Raw genomic sequence first — 15841 nt, 5'->3', positions numbered from 1 at the left:
TAACCTGACTACAGGTACAGAACACACAACTCGAGTACAGGTACAGAATGCAGAACCCGACTACAGGTACAGAACACACAACTCGAGTACAGGTACACAACACACAACTCAAGTACAGGTACAGAACGCATAACCTGACTACAGGTACAGAACACACAAATCGAGTACAGGTACACAACACACAACTCGAGTACAGGTACAGAACACACAAATCAAGTACAGGTACACAACACACAACTCGAGTACAGGTACAGAATGCAGAACCCGACTACAGGTACAGAACACACAACTCGAGTACAGGTACATAACGCATAACCTGACTAAAGGTACAGAACACACAACTCGAGTACAGGTACAGAACACACAAATCAAGTTTAGGTACACAACACACAACTCGAGTACAGGTACAGAACACACAAATCGAGTACAGGTACACAACACACAACTCAAGTACAGGTACAGAACGCATAACCTGACTACAGGTACAGAACACACAACTCGAGTACAGGTACACAACACACAACTCAAGTACAGGTACAGAACGCATAACCTGACTACAGGTACAGAACACACAACTCGAGTACAGGTACACAACACACAACTCGAGTACAGGTACAGAATGCAGAACCCGACTACAGGTACAGAACACACAACTCGAGTACAGGTACACAACACACAACTCAAGTACAGGTACAGAACGCATAACCTGACTACAGGTACAGAACACACAAATCGAGTACAGGTACACAACACACAACTCGAGTACTGGTACACAACACACAACTCGAGTACAGGTACAGAATGCAGAACCCAACTACAGGTACAGATCACACAACTCGAGTACAGGTACACAACACACAACTCAAGTACAGGTACAGAACGCATAACCTGACTAAAGGTACAGAACACACAACTCGAGTACAGGTACAGAACACAAATCAAGTTTAGGTACACAACACACAACTCGAGTACAGGTACAGAACACACAAATCGAGTACAGGTACAGAACACACAAATCAACCCTAACCCTAAAAGTGTTATAATGTTATTTATATATACATTTTTTAAGGTATAGATGTGTGTTATGGTCATATGCAGGTTCTTCTATCAGTTTCTGTTGGCTAATGAGAGGACAGTTGCTAAGGAGATTCGGGATGAGTATGTGGACACCATGAGCAAGATCTACTTCAGTTACTTCAAATCATACAGCGGTAGACTGCTGAAAGTTCAGGTGAGAGACTTTGATTGGTGTTAAGTTTTTCAACAGTCCCACATGCTTGGATCTTGGACTGCTCTGACGCAGCATTTACAGTTTAGATAGCACTTTTTAACAGTTTTAAAGCAGCGCTGCAGTAAAATATATTAGGTATATAGCATACATTTTCAGTTCATGTCTGAAGTACACTGTAAACCCTGGAGTGAAATTTTCCAAATATATTCAGTTATTTTACTACATCGTAAAAAAAGTTCACTTAAACACTTAAAATTTATCCAGATTAATTTCTGCTCCTGTTACTGATTTTTCATATTTAATAAAAATACTTATTATTTAACCATAACCCTTACTAATTATTTTAATTACATAATTCATTTTATCAAGTATGTCCATGGTTAAAACTAATTTATACATGAATTATATTAAATTATTTTATTATATTTTGGAAAATAATTAAACACACATTTACAACATACTTGTGTTGTTGACATGACATGGCATTTTCACTGTCACACAAGATAGAAATGAATATGATTAGTATTGTCATCATTTAAAATGCAGTAAGTGGTCAAGCATATCTTTATCTTACATGGACCTGTTGTTTTATAAAACTGCTTTGTTGTTAGATTTTTTTTTTTGAGCCATATCTCAAAATTGTGGTGTGACTGTCTCAACCATGGTTCAGTTAATTTAAACGTTTATGAACTTGACTGAAAATCATGTCCTCTGGTGTGACACCAGATCCTTATTATAGTTCTGGAAAATCCACAGACAACATTAATTAGCTAAAGAGACCCCATTCAAGATCATGTTACTGAAGCCCCTGTGAGGCACACGTGTTCATGGTACATTTTCGTCTCAAGATTGTTAAAATATTTCACCACTGTAAAAGTGTTAAGTTATGTTGTCCTTTGGTGTGACGACCAGAAATTATATTTTTTATTAAAACACGATATGTTACACTACATACTCATGGAAGATAATGCAAATAGTTCTTGCTAACTGCTGTCGACATGTTAGCTAGAAACAGAAAGGTCAATAGACGTCTGACGGATAAAGTCCACTGGGGTGACCCCTGTACTGTCACACAAGAGGACAAGCTCTTTTTAACAAACATGTTAAACTATTTCATAATAAATGTTTAACGCATTTGTTATTCATGATGTTATTGCTGTAAAGCACTAATTCAACATACGTCTGCATCTGCTCGAGCTTAAATCAAGGAAGCGCGCTTTGCCAAAGATTATCAAGAGCCGCTGCATTAAAGGGTGAGTTTCAGAGAGAAGTAACAAGACAGACTCTATAAACACCACCTCATAACACACCCGTCTCATTTATAATCTGATCAAGATATCTGTTTGTTAAATACAGCTGTTCTCTGATGTTTATATATATATCTATACTTATCCTCTGTCTTAAATACATTGTGTTAGATTTCTGTCGGTTTGTGGTCTTTCTGCAAGTCCCCACAAAGCTAATATATCCTCCTTAATCGTCGTTAACATTACATTACAGAAGTGTTTTGTGTCCACTATTACTGCTGACTAACTGAAAAGCACACAAAAAACACGTTCTTCAGTTTTTTAAACAGCTGGATAAAAAAGTGTTTGTATTATAACTAACACATTAGAATTTGAGGACGAGGTCTGTCATCATGAGGCAAGTAAAGGTCTACAGCTCTACTATTCATTCAGTGTTAATTCATCTGTTATCTATAGAGGTCATTAGGTGGTACTTGGAACAACTCATTTTTATAAAAGGTGGTACTTGAAAAATTTGAGAACCACTGTCCTAAGGTAACAAAACATTTTATTGAGTCAGGTCTATGGCGTAAAAAATCTAAAAAAACCATTTGAGCGAGTAAACAAAGACCACAAGCAGATCACAGCAGCGCTAGCACACTGAAAAGCTCGCACATATAATAAAAACCTCCAGAAAGGGCAAATCTCTAACCCTTAACACAAAACCAAGACTGTGCATGTAAATCAACACTTGTGAGGGGAAATGACAAACCCCAGACCCGCAAGTGCTACTCTACACACGTGGGAGTTGGGATTCTTCACACGCGCAAAGTGTTTTGAATTTTGGCACTAACAGGGCGACGGGGCTTTCCTGTAGCTCAGTGGTAAGAGCATTGAGTTAACAACGCAAGGTTGTGGGTTCGATCCCAGGGGATTGCAAATACCTATGTAAAATGTATAGGATAAAGCAACGAAAGTCGCTTTGGATAAAAGCGTTTGCCAAATGCCTAAATGTAAATGTAAATGTGACACACTGCGACTTTGTGACACCAAACGCCATTGGCTCTGCTCCTTTCTGGAACTCCCGTTGTGATTGGCTGTTGCTGCCACCCTCAAGTCGATAACAGAACGCGAGAGATCGCAGAGAATTGGAAAAGGTAGGGTCTAAGGTATTCCCCATGAAAGTTATATTTTATATGTTGGCCCAAATGGAGAAAAAAAATGAATGCAGTAAAGTGATTTATGAGAAACACTGGGTTGATATAAACATTTTTGATTTATATGAAAGCACTTCCTCTCTGCTTTCATCTATAAGAAATGTGCATTACCAGTGATCACCTCTTTGTAGATTAGCCAGTGATATAGATAAGTAAAATGGGTTATATCGTTGAACATACAGTTGTGTTCAAAATTATTCAACCCCCACTGAAATGGATTGTTTTGGTAGGTTTGACATTGATTATGATCATTCAGTCATCCTGCTTACAATTAAATCAAAGAGGCACGTGTAGGTCAGACAAATATAACATAACATTTATAATGAAATAACCACAAATGTCATTTCTGAGCTCACATCATTATCAGTTTTATTCAACCCCCAAGTGACATTCAATCTTAGTACTTAGTACAACATCCTTTTACAGTTATAACAGCTTTTAAACACAAGTGTCTAGCAGGGATCTACGGGTATCTTTGCCCATTCATCATGGGCAAAAGCCTCCAGTTCAGTCACGTTCTTAGGCTTGCGCACTGCAACTGCTTTCTTTAAGTCCCACCAGAGGTTCTCGATCGGATTTAAGTCTGGTGACTGCGATGGCCACTTCAAAATGTTCCAGCCTTTAATCTGCAACCATGCTCTAGTGGACTTGGAGGTATGCTTGGGATCATTGTCCTGTTGAAAGGTCCAACGTCTTCCAAGCCTCAGGTTTGTGACGGACTGCATCACATTGTCATCCAATATCTCCTGGTACTGAAGAGAATTCATGGTACCTTGCACACGCTGAATCTTCCCACTACCTGCAGAAGCAAAACAGCCCCAAAGCATGATTGATCCCCCGCCATGCTTCACAGTAGGCAAGGTGTTCTTTTCTTCATAGGCCTTGTTCTTCCTCCTCCAAACATAGCGTTGATCCATGGGCCCAAACAGTTCTAATTTTGTTTCATCAGTCCACAGAACACTATCCCAAAACTTCTGTGGTTTGTCCACATGACTTTTGGCATACTGCAGTCGACTCTTCTTATTCTTTGGGGACAGCAGGGGGTGCGCCTGGGAGTTCTGGAATGGAGGCATGCATTACGCTGGGTGCGCCGTATTGTCTGAGCAGAAACTTCAGTACCCACATCTGACAAATCTTTTCTCAGTTCCTCAGCAGTCAGACAGGGACTTTTCTCCACTCTATGCTTCAGGTAGCGCACAGCAGTCGAAGTCAGCATCTTCTTTCTGCCACGACCAGGTAGCGTTTCAACAGTGCAGTTTGCCTTGAATTTGCGAATGATGCTTCCTATGGAGTCTCTTGGTATGTTTAACATCTTTGCAATCTTCTTATAGCCATTGCCCTTCCTGTTAAGAGTAATCACCGTTCTCTTGTCTTCCTGGACCATTCTCTTGACCTCACCATGTTTGTAACCACACCAGTAAATGTCTAGAAGGAGCTGAGTATCACAGTCATTTTAAAGCTGCTTAATTGGTGCTTATTAGGCTTTATTGCTGCTCCCTGATATCCACAGGTGTTTTCAATACCTGATTGAAAACACTTCATTGAACCTCTGTTCTTCAGAGTGGTAGTCTTTAAGGGGTTGAATAATTATGTCAATGAAGAATTCACAAAAGAAACATTTACTACTGTATTACAAAACTAATTGATGTCATTTTAGTTGCATATGGTTCTTTAAGAAGTCCTTGTAGGATTTCATTCTGGATACAATTACAAATGTACACTTAATTCCCTAAAACCATTTACAGCATTGGGGGTTGAATAATTTTGAACACAACTGTATGTATTCATTTATAATTTCACGTTTTCAATGGTCTGAGTTTAAACACCCCGGCATGAGGGTCCACTTGGTGAAAGTGCTAGCATTAGCTAATGCTAATATTTGACCAACACTGGGGATAGTGACTCAGACAGAGTGCAACATAAAATGTAAGTAGAGACATGTGTAATCTTTAGGATTAGCCCTTTCACCAACAGCCCATCTTCAGCAGCCGAAGCGATAAGAGCAGAGGTTATGGGCCCCAGTATGACCTTTTTTTATTTAACAAATTTTTATTTTAATTGGTGTGTAGTCTCATATGATGGAACACTGAGCACTCTTTTGTATTGTGAAAATGCACCAACCTTTCTAGTGTTGAATACGGCATATCGGCATGACTGCGTTGTCTTTGCGATGTGATCATTGAAGGACAGCTGTTCATCAAATATGACTCCGAGGTTCCTGACTGTTTTGAAAGTAGTGATTGTGGTATTGGCAAGTTGGATGGTGAGATCGTGTTGAACCGTGGTGTGTGCCGGAAACACAAATAGTTCTGTCTTGGCAGGGTTCATTTGGAGGTGATTCTTTTTCTTCCATTGTATCGTCTGGGTAAAAAGAGATGTAGATCTGGCTGTCATCAGCATAACAGTGAGGCGAGAAGCCATGTGCCTGTATGAGGGTTCCCAAGGATATCATGTAGATGGAGAAGAGGAGCGGTCCCAGCACCGATCCCTGAGGGACCCCAGTGATCATGTGGTGAGCAGTGGATAGCGAACTCCTCCATGACACCCTGAAGGATCTGCTAGAGAGGTAAGATTTGAACCAGCGGAAAGGATAGCCTGAGATTCCTAGAGATGACAGGGTTGCTAGCAGTATCTGGTGATTCACAGTGTCATGTCATATCAAGTACTCTCTTTCGAAGCGATAGTGACGCATGGTAAAATATTTTTACTAGTATAAGATTGCTTTTTTTGCTTTTTAATTTTAGTCTCTCGAAAAACCCAGCATCGACCTGTGCCTTGTTCACAAAGGAACTGTGGTGAAATGAATCGAACAAACGCTCAAAGTTTTACCCACGTGAGCTTGAACGTCTTTAAAAAATCATTTCAACCACGCATTACTAATGTCGGAATCTGAAGGAAGGTTATGCAGTTACTGTGTTGCGATCTTTAATGGCATGTTTATTTCTTGCTCGCTCTATCTGGTTTTCCACCACCTGTGTTTCTTCAGAATTGTCATGCACGAACCAGTGGGCGGGGCTAGAGAAGTAGTCGCTGGTATTCTTCTGTGGAGGTGGTGTTCAATTTATCAATGTGGTCATAGATAGGTGCATTCCAGAACCTGGCGTTCGCTTGGTCTTGTGTCAATAGCAGATGACATCTCAGTAACAAGGGCCTTTCCAGTTCTGACACTTACGCGATGTTCGCTTGTATATGATTCCCTCTTATATAACAAAAGCTGGTGTTAAAATTGATGTCTTAGTTTATCGCTCCTTTAACAAGTCTTCCAGTATAAGTTTCTGACCTTATGAAAATTTTCAACTGTAAACACCTCAGGGTTCTGATCACTTCATACATCATTTTTCTTTCTGTCTTTCAGTATGAAGATGTAGCAGAAAAGGATGACCTGATGGGGGTGGAGGACACAGCCAAAAAAGATATCCTTTTAAAGCCCCCTTGAACGCTCCTGGAGGTTCAGTTAGTGTCCTCATCAAAAGCAGGTAAAACAGATCATTAGTATATCACTTTGCTCAGTAGAAACTCAGCGACGTGTGTGTTGAGGAGCTAAACTATGCTGACCCTCCAGGACGACCTCTGAATGGACGTGTGTGCTTCAGGGCCATCATTAGTTGTGTTGTTCTGTGAGATGTGCTAGATGTTTTCTTTAACTGCAGTGAAGGTTTCTTCTCCAAGCCATCTTTGAAGAGCAGGAACACTATCTTTACTCTGGGTCAGCGAGAGGCCGTTTTGAGTCCTGTGGAGCTGGAAGGGCCGATACTGATCCCACACGCCGCTCAGAGAGGAGACTGCAGGGTGTGACATGGCTTCAGATCCAGCATCATCAGAACTCTTTGTCAGATTTGTGTGATCTTACTCTCTCTCTCTCTCTATCTGTGTTTCAGTACCCGTATGAAACTCTCTTCCGCAGTCAGCATTACGCTCTACTGGACAACAGCTGTCGGGAATTCCTCTTCCTGTCAGACTTCTTCATGGTGGCAGGAAACTCTGCGCTGGATCTGTTCAACAGCATCATGGGAAAAACGCTCGGGATGTTTCTGGTACAGTCATGAGAGAAGGTTCATCGTTGAACAAAACGCAGGAGACTGGAATCGCTGTGTTTGAGAGTGAAAGTCTGTGTTTCTCTGTCTGCAGAAAAATCTGGCAACGTACCTGTCTGATGGTTATGACAGCATCGCAGTGTTTCTCTGCATTCACATCATCCTGCGCTTCAGAGCCATCACAGCCAAGAGGAACGTTCCTGCGCTCGACAAGTCAGTGTCTCTGTTTCTTTACAGATGTTCTTGACATTTGTCCCCACTGCCCCTCTGTGCTCACGCTGCACTTGACCAGCCGCACCCCAACATGCGTCCATCATTACGATGTGACTGCTTTGAAGTAAACATAAACAAAGACCGATCCGCTTATGATATCATTATCAACGAGAGCACATCCTCATACCTTATTCTCACACACACAGCGTTGCATTATGTAGTTTGACAAACCTAATATCTGGAGTAGTTTTGGCTGCTGTGACAGACGTATCACCGCTATGCGCTAAAGATGTTTTTAACATGACAGTTGAACTGAGGGAGGAAGATAAACAGTCGCATAATGTCATCATGCTTTCAGTTGGTTTCAACTCATACTGCATCCTTTCCAAACCAAACCGTGCGTGATTCCACCTACTCCAACCAGGCCCGGGAGTGAACTTAGTAAGTAGGAAATGAAAATTCTTGGCTGAAGCAGAATAAAAATTAAACACTTGGCAGAAGGCAGAATACCGAACATTGTTTTGCACATTGCAAAGTTTTTCAAGCTGATTGTTAAGTGGCTCGTGGCCGGGATGCACAGAACTTACTTTGACAAGTTGTTTAGTAACTGTGTGCACGTGACCGCTGCATGAATGTCTCGCTCCAGTCTAAAGCACACAGGTTACCAAACGCTAAAGACCAGTTCAATGTTGTGTCTTTCTCTGATACTTCAAAATGCTCCAATAACGGCCGACATGTTTGTTGCATTAATGAAGCGCACGTGTCTCTCTCTCTCTCTCTCTCTCTCTCTCTCTCTCTCTCTCTCTTTGTGCTGATTGCTTGATCATATCACACATCATGTTGAATATTTTTGGTTGCTTAACATTCGGTGCATACCTAAATGTGTGTGTGTCGCAGGTACTGGGAGGCTGTGCTGGAATTATTGTGGCCGAGGTTCGAGCTCATTCTGGAGATGAACATTCAGAGCATTCGAAACACTGATCCTCAGAAACTGGGAGTACTGGACACCAGACCGCACTACGTGAGAACACACATGACACACATGATGAAATATAAAGCAGCGCATCCATCACCTTCACATGGCGTTACAGTACAGGGGAGTAACCAAAGCTCAACCGGGGGTCTGCGGACCCCTAGTAGTCCATGGCGTCATGGCGTGGAGTCTGTAGAACCCTTTAAAAATATTTTGATTATTATATTTAATTCAAGGTTTGATATTAACAGCCACCAGACGCAGATCAAAATCAACCCAGGCGGCTATTGCAGTCAAACTAATTCCCATAGTGACTGGTGACATGTGTTCATAACCATTAAATGGTTGCATGTTATTGTTTACGTTAGACTTACATATAATGGGCCCTATCTTGCACCCAGCGCAATTGACTTTGTACACCGACGCATGTGTCATTCCTATTTTGCCCCTGCGCAAAGCGCGCTTTTCCCTCCACAGAAGCACGTTGCTAAACTAGTGAATGAACTTGCGCTCCCTGGGCGGTTCAGCACATAAAAGGAGGCGTGTTCCGGCGCAAACAATCCCTGGTGCTATTTTGCTGTTCCATTAAACAATTGCGCCACTGACCAGAAAGAAAACTAGTCTAAAGTCAGTGGCGCGTTGCGCGTTGTTCATTATGCTATTTTAAGGGCGCATGCTTGACCATAAAGTATAGCGTGCACAACGCGCATGCACTTTGCCCATGTAATCTACACAGATGCAACAGTTATTTTTGCAAATCATAAATTGTTACACTAAAAACATATTAACACATGAGATGACGGAAATCATTGTGGTGTGCCACGAAGATGTGAAAAAATAGGCATAAATCTAGCTTACAAATTATTCAGGCTAATTGTAGTAATTAGGGTTAGATCTGTTTGCCCAATTTTGGCAAGACATATATGTATATAAGGACATCTGACAAATCGGTTTGTCCGCCAAGAACCAGGAAAAAAAATCGACTGAAAAACTGAAAAAACTGAAAGACTGAAAAAAAAAAGACTGTGAAATCACCTTTACCATAATGTAAGTACATTAAAAACCTTAGTCTTCAACTCACCAGTTAAGTTGAGCGTGCTCATATTTTTGCGCCTGGTAAATACCCCATAATAATAGCAATCCATAATCGAACTTGGGCACCTGCTTTTAAAGGGAATGTTGGATGACGCTCTGATTGGTTTATTTCACGTTACGCCCAAACCACACCTATGAATAATGAAGCTACTTCAAACCAACCCATTTTAGATTTGCGCCGGGCGCAAGAGCCATTTATCCCGCCGGGAAAATAGCAATAGCGCCGAGGCCCAATGACTTACCAAATATAACATTTTTGACTTTACTAATCTTTTTACTTTCCTCATTGAGTGGAAATATATTGTGAACGGGTGTGAGCACATGAGGTTGGTTTGAGATGTGAGGGGGTCCAGTAGAAGAACTTATGAGCTGAACTCATTCCTGTGTGTTGTAGATCACGCGGCGATACGCTGAGTTCTCTTCTGCTATTGTCAGCATCAATCAAACCTTTCCTAATGAAAGGACCAACACCCTCCTCGGACAGCTGCAGGTGAGCAGAACACATCACCACGCGTGTTTCTTTGCCGACATGTTTCGGTAAAGATCTGACATGATTCATGATTTCAGATCGAAGTGGAGAACTTTGTGTTAAAGATGGCGGCTGAATTTCCATCCAGACGAGACCAGCTGATCTTTCTCATCAACAACTATGACATGATGCTCAGCGTCCTCATGGTGACGTTTAAAACACCAACCGTGCTTCATGAACACACTGCTGATGTCCGTTCATGTGATGGTTTGTGTGTTTGTGTGGTGTAGGAGCGAGCCGCTGATGACAGTAAAGAAGTGGAGGGATTTCAGCAGCTGCTGCTGGCCAGAACACAGGTACTCTATACACTTTTCTCTGTGTGCGTGTGTTTACTAGGATTACAGTGATGAAAACTTGTAAAGAAACGACTTGAGACTAGGATTTAGACACTTGGGTCGTTCCTAAAAGAGAACTTTTTGGGCAGCAGTGACCTGGGCTAGGGAGAAAAAACTGGACTGGACTTGCTTATTGGTCCAAAGTTCTCATTTCAGATGAAAGTAAACAAGTAGCTTGAGGTCCCCCGTGAAGTTTCCTCAGTCTGTGATGATTTGGGTCATCATGTTCAATTCAATTCAAGTTTATTTATATAGCGCTTTTCACAATGTGTATTGTTTCAAAGCAGCTTTACAGGGGCAAACAGGAAAAACAGATAAGTTAAAACACAGCACAGTGCATGGTGTTTATACAACGAGTAAGATCATTCTAATAATAATATCTTATTTACAAATAAATAAATGAATGAATGCAGTCTCCCGGTGAGCAGGCCAACACTGCCCTGCTGTGGCGAGGAACCCAAACTCCAATGATTGATTAATGGAGAAAAAAACCTCGGGAGAAACCAGGCTCAACCGGGAGGGCCAGATCCCCTCTGACGTGTCATAGCTGCACTCAAACTGGTGACATGTGATTTTAGTTTAGCATTTAATACCAAATATTGTAACTTCAGCATTAATAAGACAAATAGTCCGTCTTTTGCTCTTGGTTGGGGATGTAGTGGTCTGAGCTGGGATGGTCTGATGGTCATATTTCTCTTGGCTGGTGGTGGAATTTCCTTAGATGGAGCTGGGATGGTCAGTCAGTCTGCAGCTGTAGCTGGCGTAATCTCAAATTGGGGATGGGCATCTGTCGGTCGTCTGGACACGGTGGAACTTCTTCTTACCTCGGGATGGGCATCCCGAGGCAGAGGCGGAAAGAGAATAAAGAGAATAATTAGCGTAGCTGCTGTTCATTAACTATGCATTAAGTGAAAGCTTGGCTGAAAAGATGTGTCTTTAATCTAGATTTAAATTGGGAGAGTGTGTCTGACCCTCGAATAGTATCAGGAAGGCTATTCCAGAGTTTAGGTGCTACGTATGAGAAAGCTCGTCCCCCTTTGGTGGATTTTGTTATTCTAGGTTTTATCAAAGTTTTGAGATCTCAGCAAGCGTGATGGGTTGTAACGTGATAAAAGCTCGGTTAAGTAAGTAGGTGCTAAACCGGCTTTGTAAGTAATTAAAAGAATTTTAAAATCAATACGATACTTAATGGGCAGTCAGTGAAGTGATGATAAAACTGGGGTTATGTGATCGTATTTTCTTGACCTGGTAAGAACTCTGGCAGCAGCATTCTGAACTAACTATAGTTTGTTTATTGATGATACAGGACAAACACTAAGTAGAGCATTACAATAGTCAAGCCGTGAGGTCACAAATGCATGAATAAGCTTTTCTGCGTCTGCGACACATAAACTATTTGTAATTTGGCAACATTTCTAAGGTGGAAGAAGGCTGTTTTTGTAATATTTGAGATGTGATTTTTAAATGACAGGTTGCCGTCTAATATAACGCCTAGGTCTTTAACTGTATTTGTTGGAGTAACAGTGCAGCTTTCAATTTGCAGGCTGTAGTCGGAAATATTCTGTTTACTTGATTTTGGTGCTATAAGTAATATTTCTATTTTGCTAGAGTTTAAAAGGAGGAAATTACTAGTCATCCAATGTTTTATGTCCTCGATGCACTCTGCCAGTTTGGATAGCTTAAAGGAATCATCTGGTCTTGATGAGATATATAGCTGAGTATCATCTGCGTAACAGTGGAAGCTAATTCCATGTTTTCTAATAATGTTGCCGAGGGGCAGCATGTATATGGTGTCAGGGTTCCGTCATTCATGTTTCGAGTTTGCATGCTTTGTGTACGGGACCTTGAAAGTACCATGTCTTGTTTGTGTTTTGTTATATGTGGAGACACGTGGCGGTATGTTTTGATTATTCGCCGCGTGTCCTCCTGTCTTCCGTGTAGCTCCGTGTGCGTCACCTGTCTTCCATTAATGTTTAGTATTGTCACCTGCCCGTCTCCTTTGCTGTGTAATCTCCCCTCGTTATCTGGCCCCTATTTAGTCCCTCTGTTTTACCCTCACACCTCGCAGGTTCATTGTAAATGTTACTCTGTTTGTGTTACGTTTGTGATTCATTGCATCAGTTCTAGTATTGTCTTCGAGTCTAGCCCCGAGTAAACCTTCCTGAGGTTTTGTGGATTTACCCCTTTTGTGGATTTACCTTTTTCCAGTTTTTCAGTTTTGGATGTGTTTCCTGCCCGAGAATCCCTGCTCTGGATTTTCCATCCATCCATCCATCCATTTTCTACCGCTTATCCGGGGCCGGGTCGCGGGGGCAGCAGTCTAAGCAGGGATGCCCAGACTTCCCTCTCCCTAGCCACTTCCTCCAGCTCTTCCGGGGGGACACCGAGGCGTTCCCAGGCCAGCCGGGAGACATAGTCCCTCCAGCGTGTCCTAGGTCTTCCCCGGGGTCTTCTCCCGGTGGGACATGCCCGGAACACCTTACCGGGAAGGCGTCCAGGGGGCATCCGGAAAAGATGCCCGAGCCACCTCAGCTGGCCCCTCTCGATGTGGAGGAGTAGCGGATCTACTCTGAGCTCCTCCCGAGTGACCGAGCTTCTCACCCTATCTCTAAGGGATCGCCCGGCCACCCTGCGGAGAAAGCTCATTTCGGCCGCCTGTATCCGGGATCTTGTTCTTTCGGTCATGACCCACAGCTCATGACCATAGGTGAGAGTAGGAACGTAGATTGACCGGTAAATCGAGAGCTTCGCTTTGCGGCTCAGCTCCTTCTTCACCACGACAGACCGGTACAGCGACTGCATTACTGCAGAAGCTGCACCGATCCGTCTGTCAATCTCCCGCTCCATCCTTCCCTCACTCGTGAACAAGACCCCCAGATACTTGAACTCCTCCACTTGAGACAGGAACTCTCCACCTTCCTGAAGTGAGCAAGCCACCCTTTTCCGGCTGAGAACCATGGCCTCAGATTTGGAGGTGCTGATTCTCATCCCCGCCGCTTCACACTCGGCTGCAAACCGTCCCAGTGCATGCTGAAGGTCCTGGTCTGATGGGGCCAGCACGATGACATCATCCGCAAAGAGCAGAGATGTGATCGTGTGGTCACCAAACCCGACGCCCTCCGGCCCCTGGCTGCGCCTAGAAATTCTGTCCATAAAAATTATGAACAGAACCGGCGACAAAGGGCAGCCCTGCCGGAGTCCAACATGCACCGGAAACAAGTCTGACTTACTGCCGGCAATGCGAACCAAGCTCCTGCTCCGGTCGTAGAGGGACCGGATGGCCCTTAGCAAAGGGTCCCGAATCCCATACTCCCGGAGCACCCTCCACAAGATGCTGCGCGGGACACAGTCGAATGCCTTCTCCAGATCCACAAAACACATGTGGATTGGTTGGGCAAACTCCCATGAACCCTCCAGCACCCTGAAGAGGGTATAGAGCTGGTCCAGTGTTCCACGACCGGGACGGAAACCACACTGTTCCTCCTGGATCCGAGGTTCTACTATCGGCCGGATTCTCCTCTCCAGTACCCTGGCATAGACTTTCCCGGGGAGGCTGAGAAGTGTGATCCCCCGGTAGTTGGAGCACACCCTCCGGTCCCCCTTCTTAAAAAGAGGGACCACCACCCCGGTCTGCCAGTCCAAGGGCACTGTCCCCGACCGCCACGCGATGCTGCAGAGGCGTGTCAGCCAAGACAGCCCCACAACATCCAGAGACTTGAGGTACTCAGGACGGATCTCATCCACCCCCGGTGCCCTGCCACCGAGGAGTTTCTTGACTACCTCGGTGACTTCATCCCGGGTGATGGGCGAGTCCGCCTCTGAGCCCTCGGCCTCTACTTCCTCAATGGAAGACGTGACGGCGGGATTAAGGAGATCCTCGAAGTATTCCTTCCACCGCCCGATGATATCCCCGGTCGAGGTCAACAGCTGCCCTCCTCCACTGTAAACAGCGTTGGTGGGGCATTGCTTCCCCCTCCTGAGGCGTCGGACGGTTTGCCAGAATCTCTTCGAGGCCGACCGATAGTCTTTCTCCATGGCCTCGCCGAACTCCTCCCAGGCCCGAGTTTTTGCCTCCCCAACCACCCGGGCTGCAGTCCGCTTGGCCTGTCGGTACCTGTCAGCTGCCTCGGGAGTCCCACAAGCCAGCCAGGCCCGATAGGACTCCTTCTTCAGCTTGACGGCATCCCTTACTTCCGGTGTCCACCACCGGGTTCGGGGATTGCCGCCTCGACAGGCACCGGAGACCTTACGGCCACAGCTCCGAGTGGCTGCGTTGACAATGGAGGTGGAGAACATGGTCCACTCTGACTCAATATCTCCAGACTCCCTCGGGATCTGGTCGAAGCTCTGCCGGAGGTGGAAGTTGAAGATCTCTCTGACAGGCGATTCGGCCAAACGTTCCCAACAGACCCTCACAGTACGTTTGGGTCTGCCGAGTCTGTCCAGCTTCCTCCCCCGCCATCGTATCCAACTCACCACCAGGTGGTGATCGGTTGACAGCTCCGCCCCTCTCTTCACCCGAGTGTCCAAGACATACGGCCGTAGGTCAGATGAAACAACAACAAAGTCGATCATTGACCTCCGGCCAAGGGTGTCCTGGTGCCATGTGCACTGATGGACACCCTTATGCTTGAACATGGTGTTCGTTATGGCCAAACTGTTACTAGCACAGAAGTCCAATAACAGAACACCACTCGGGTTCAGATCAGGGGGGCCGTTCCTCCCAATCACGCCCCTCCAGGTGTCACTGTCGCTGCCCACGTGGGCGTTGAAGTCACCCAGCAGAACGACTTCTTGTCTTCGAGTCTAGTCCCGAGTAAACCTTCCTGAGGTTTTGTGGATTTACCCCTTTTGTGGATTTACCTTTTTCCAGTTTTTCCGTTTTGGATGTGTTTCCTGCCCGAGAATCCTGTCTCTGGATTTTGTGTGGACTTATTATTTATTTTCTGTTTTGTGAGTACGAGTCTCTGTTTTGCCCCATAGTGGGT

General features: G+C 44.2%; 1 protein-coding gene across 1 annotated transcript in view; it reads left to right on the top strand.

Moving 5' to 3' along the window:
- vps52 (VPS52 subunit of GARP complex) overlaps window positions 1–15841 on the top strand; it is a 38697-nt gene that overhangs the window by 9092 nt on the left and 13764 nt on the right. The window contains exons 9-17 of the mRNA XM_056741316.1: window positions 1099–1231; window positions 7030–7087; window positions 7330–7463; window positions 7553–7708; window positions 7803–7921; window positions 8819–8942; window positions 10384–10479; window positions 10557–10664; window positions 10749–10814. Coding sequence (XP_056597294.1) covers window positions 1099–1231; window positions 7030–7087; window positions 7330–7463; window positions 7553–7708; window positions 7803–7921; window positions 8819–8942; window positions 10384–10479; window positions 10557–10664; window positions 10749–10814 — 994 coding nt within the window. The remainder of the gene's footprint in view (window positions 1–1098; window positions 1232–7029; window positions 7088–7329; window positions 7464–7552; window positions 7709–7802; window positions 7922–8818; window positions 8943–10383; window positions 10480–10556; window positions 10665–10748; window positions 10815–15841) is intronic.

This window comes from Triplophysa dalaica, chromosome 25 (genome assembly GCF_015846415.1).
Source record: "Triplophysa dalaica isolate WHDGS20190420 chromosome 25, ASM1584641v1, whole genome shotgun sequence".
NCBI classification, from domain to species: domain Eukaryota; kingdom Metazoa; phylum Chordata; class Actinopteri; order Cypriniformes; family Nemacheilidae; genus Triplophysa; species Triplophysa dalaica.
This window is presented reverse-complemented; position numbering and strand designations above follow the sequence as displayed.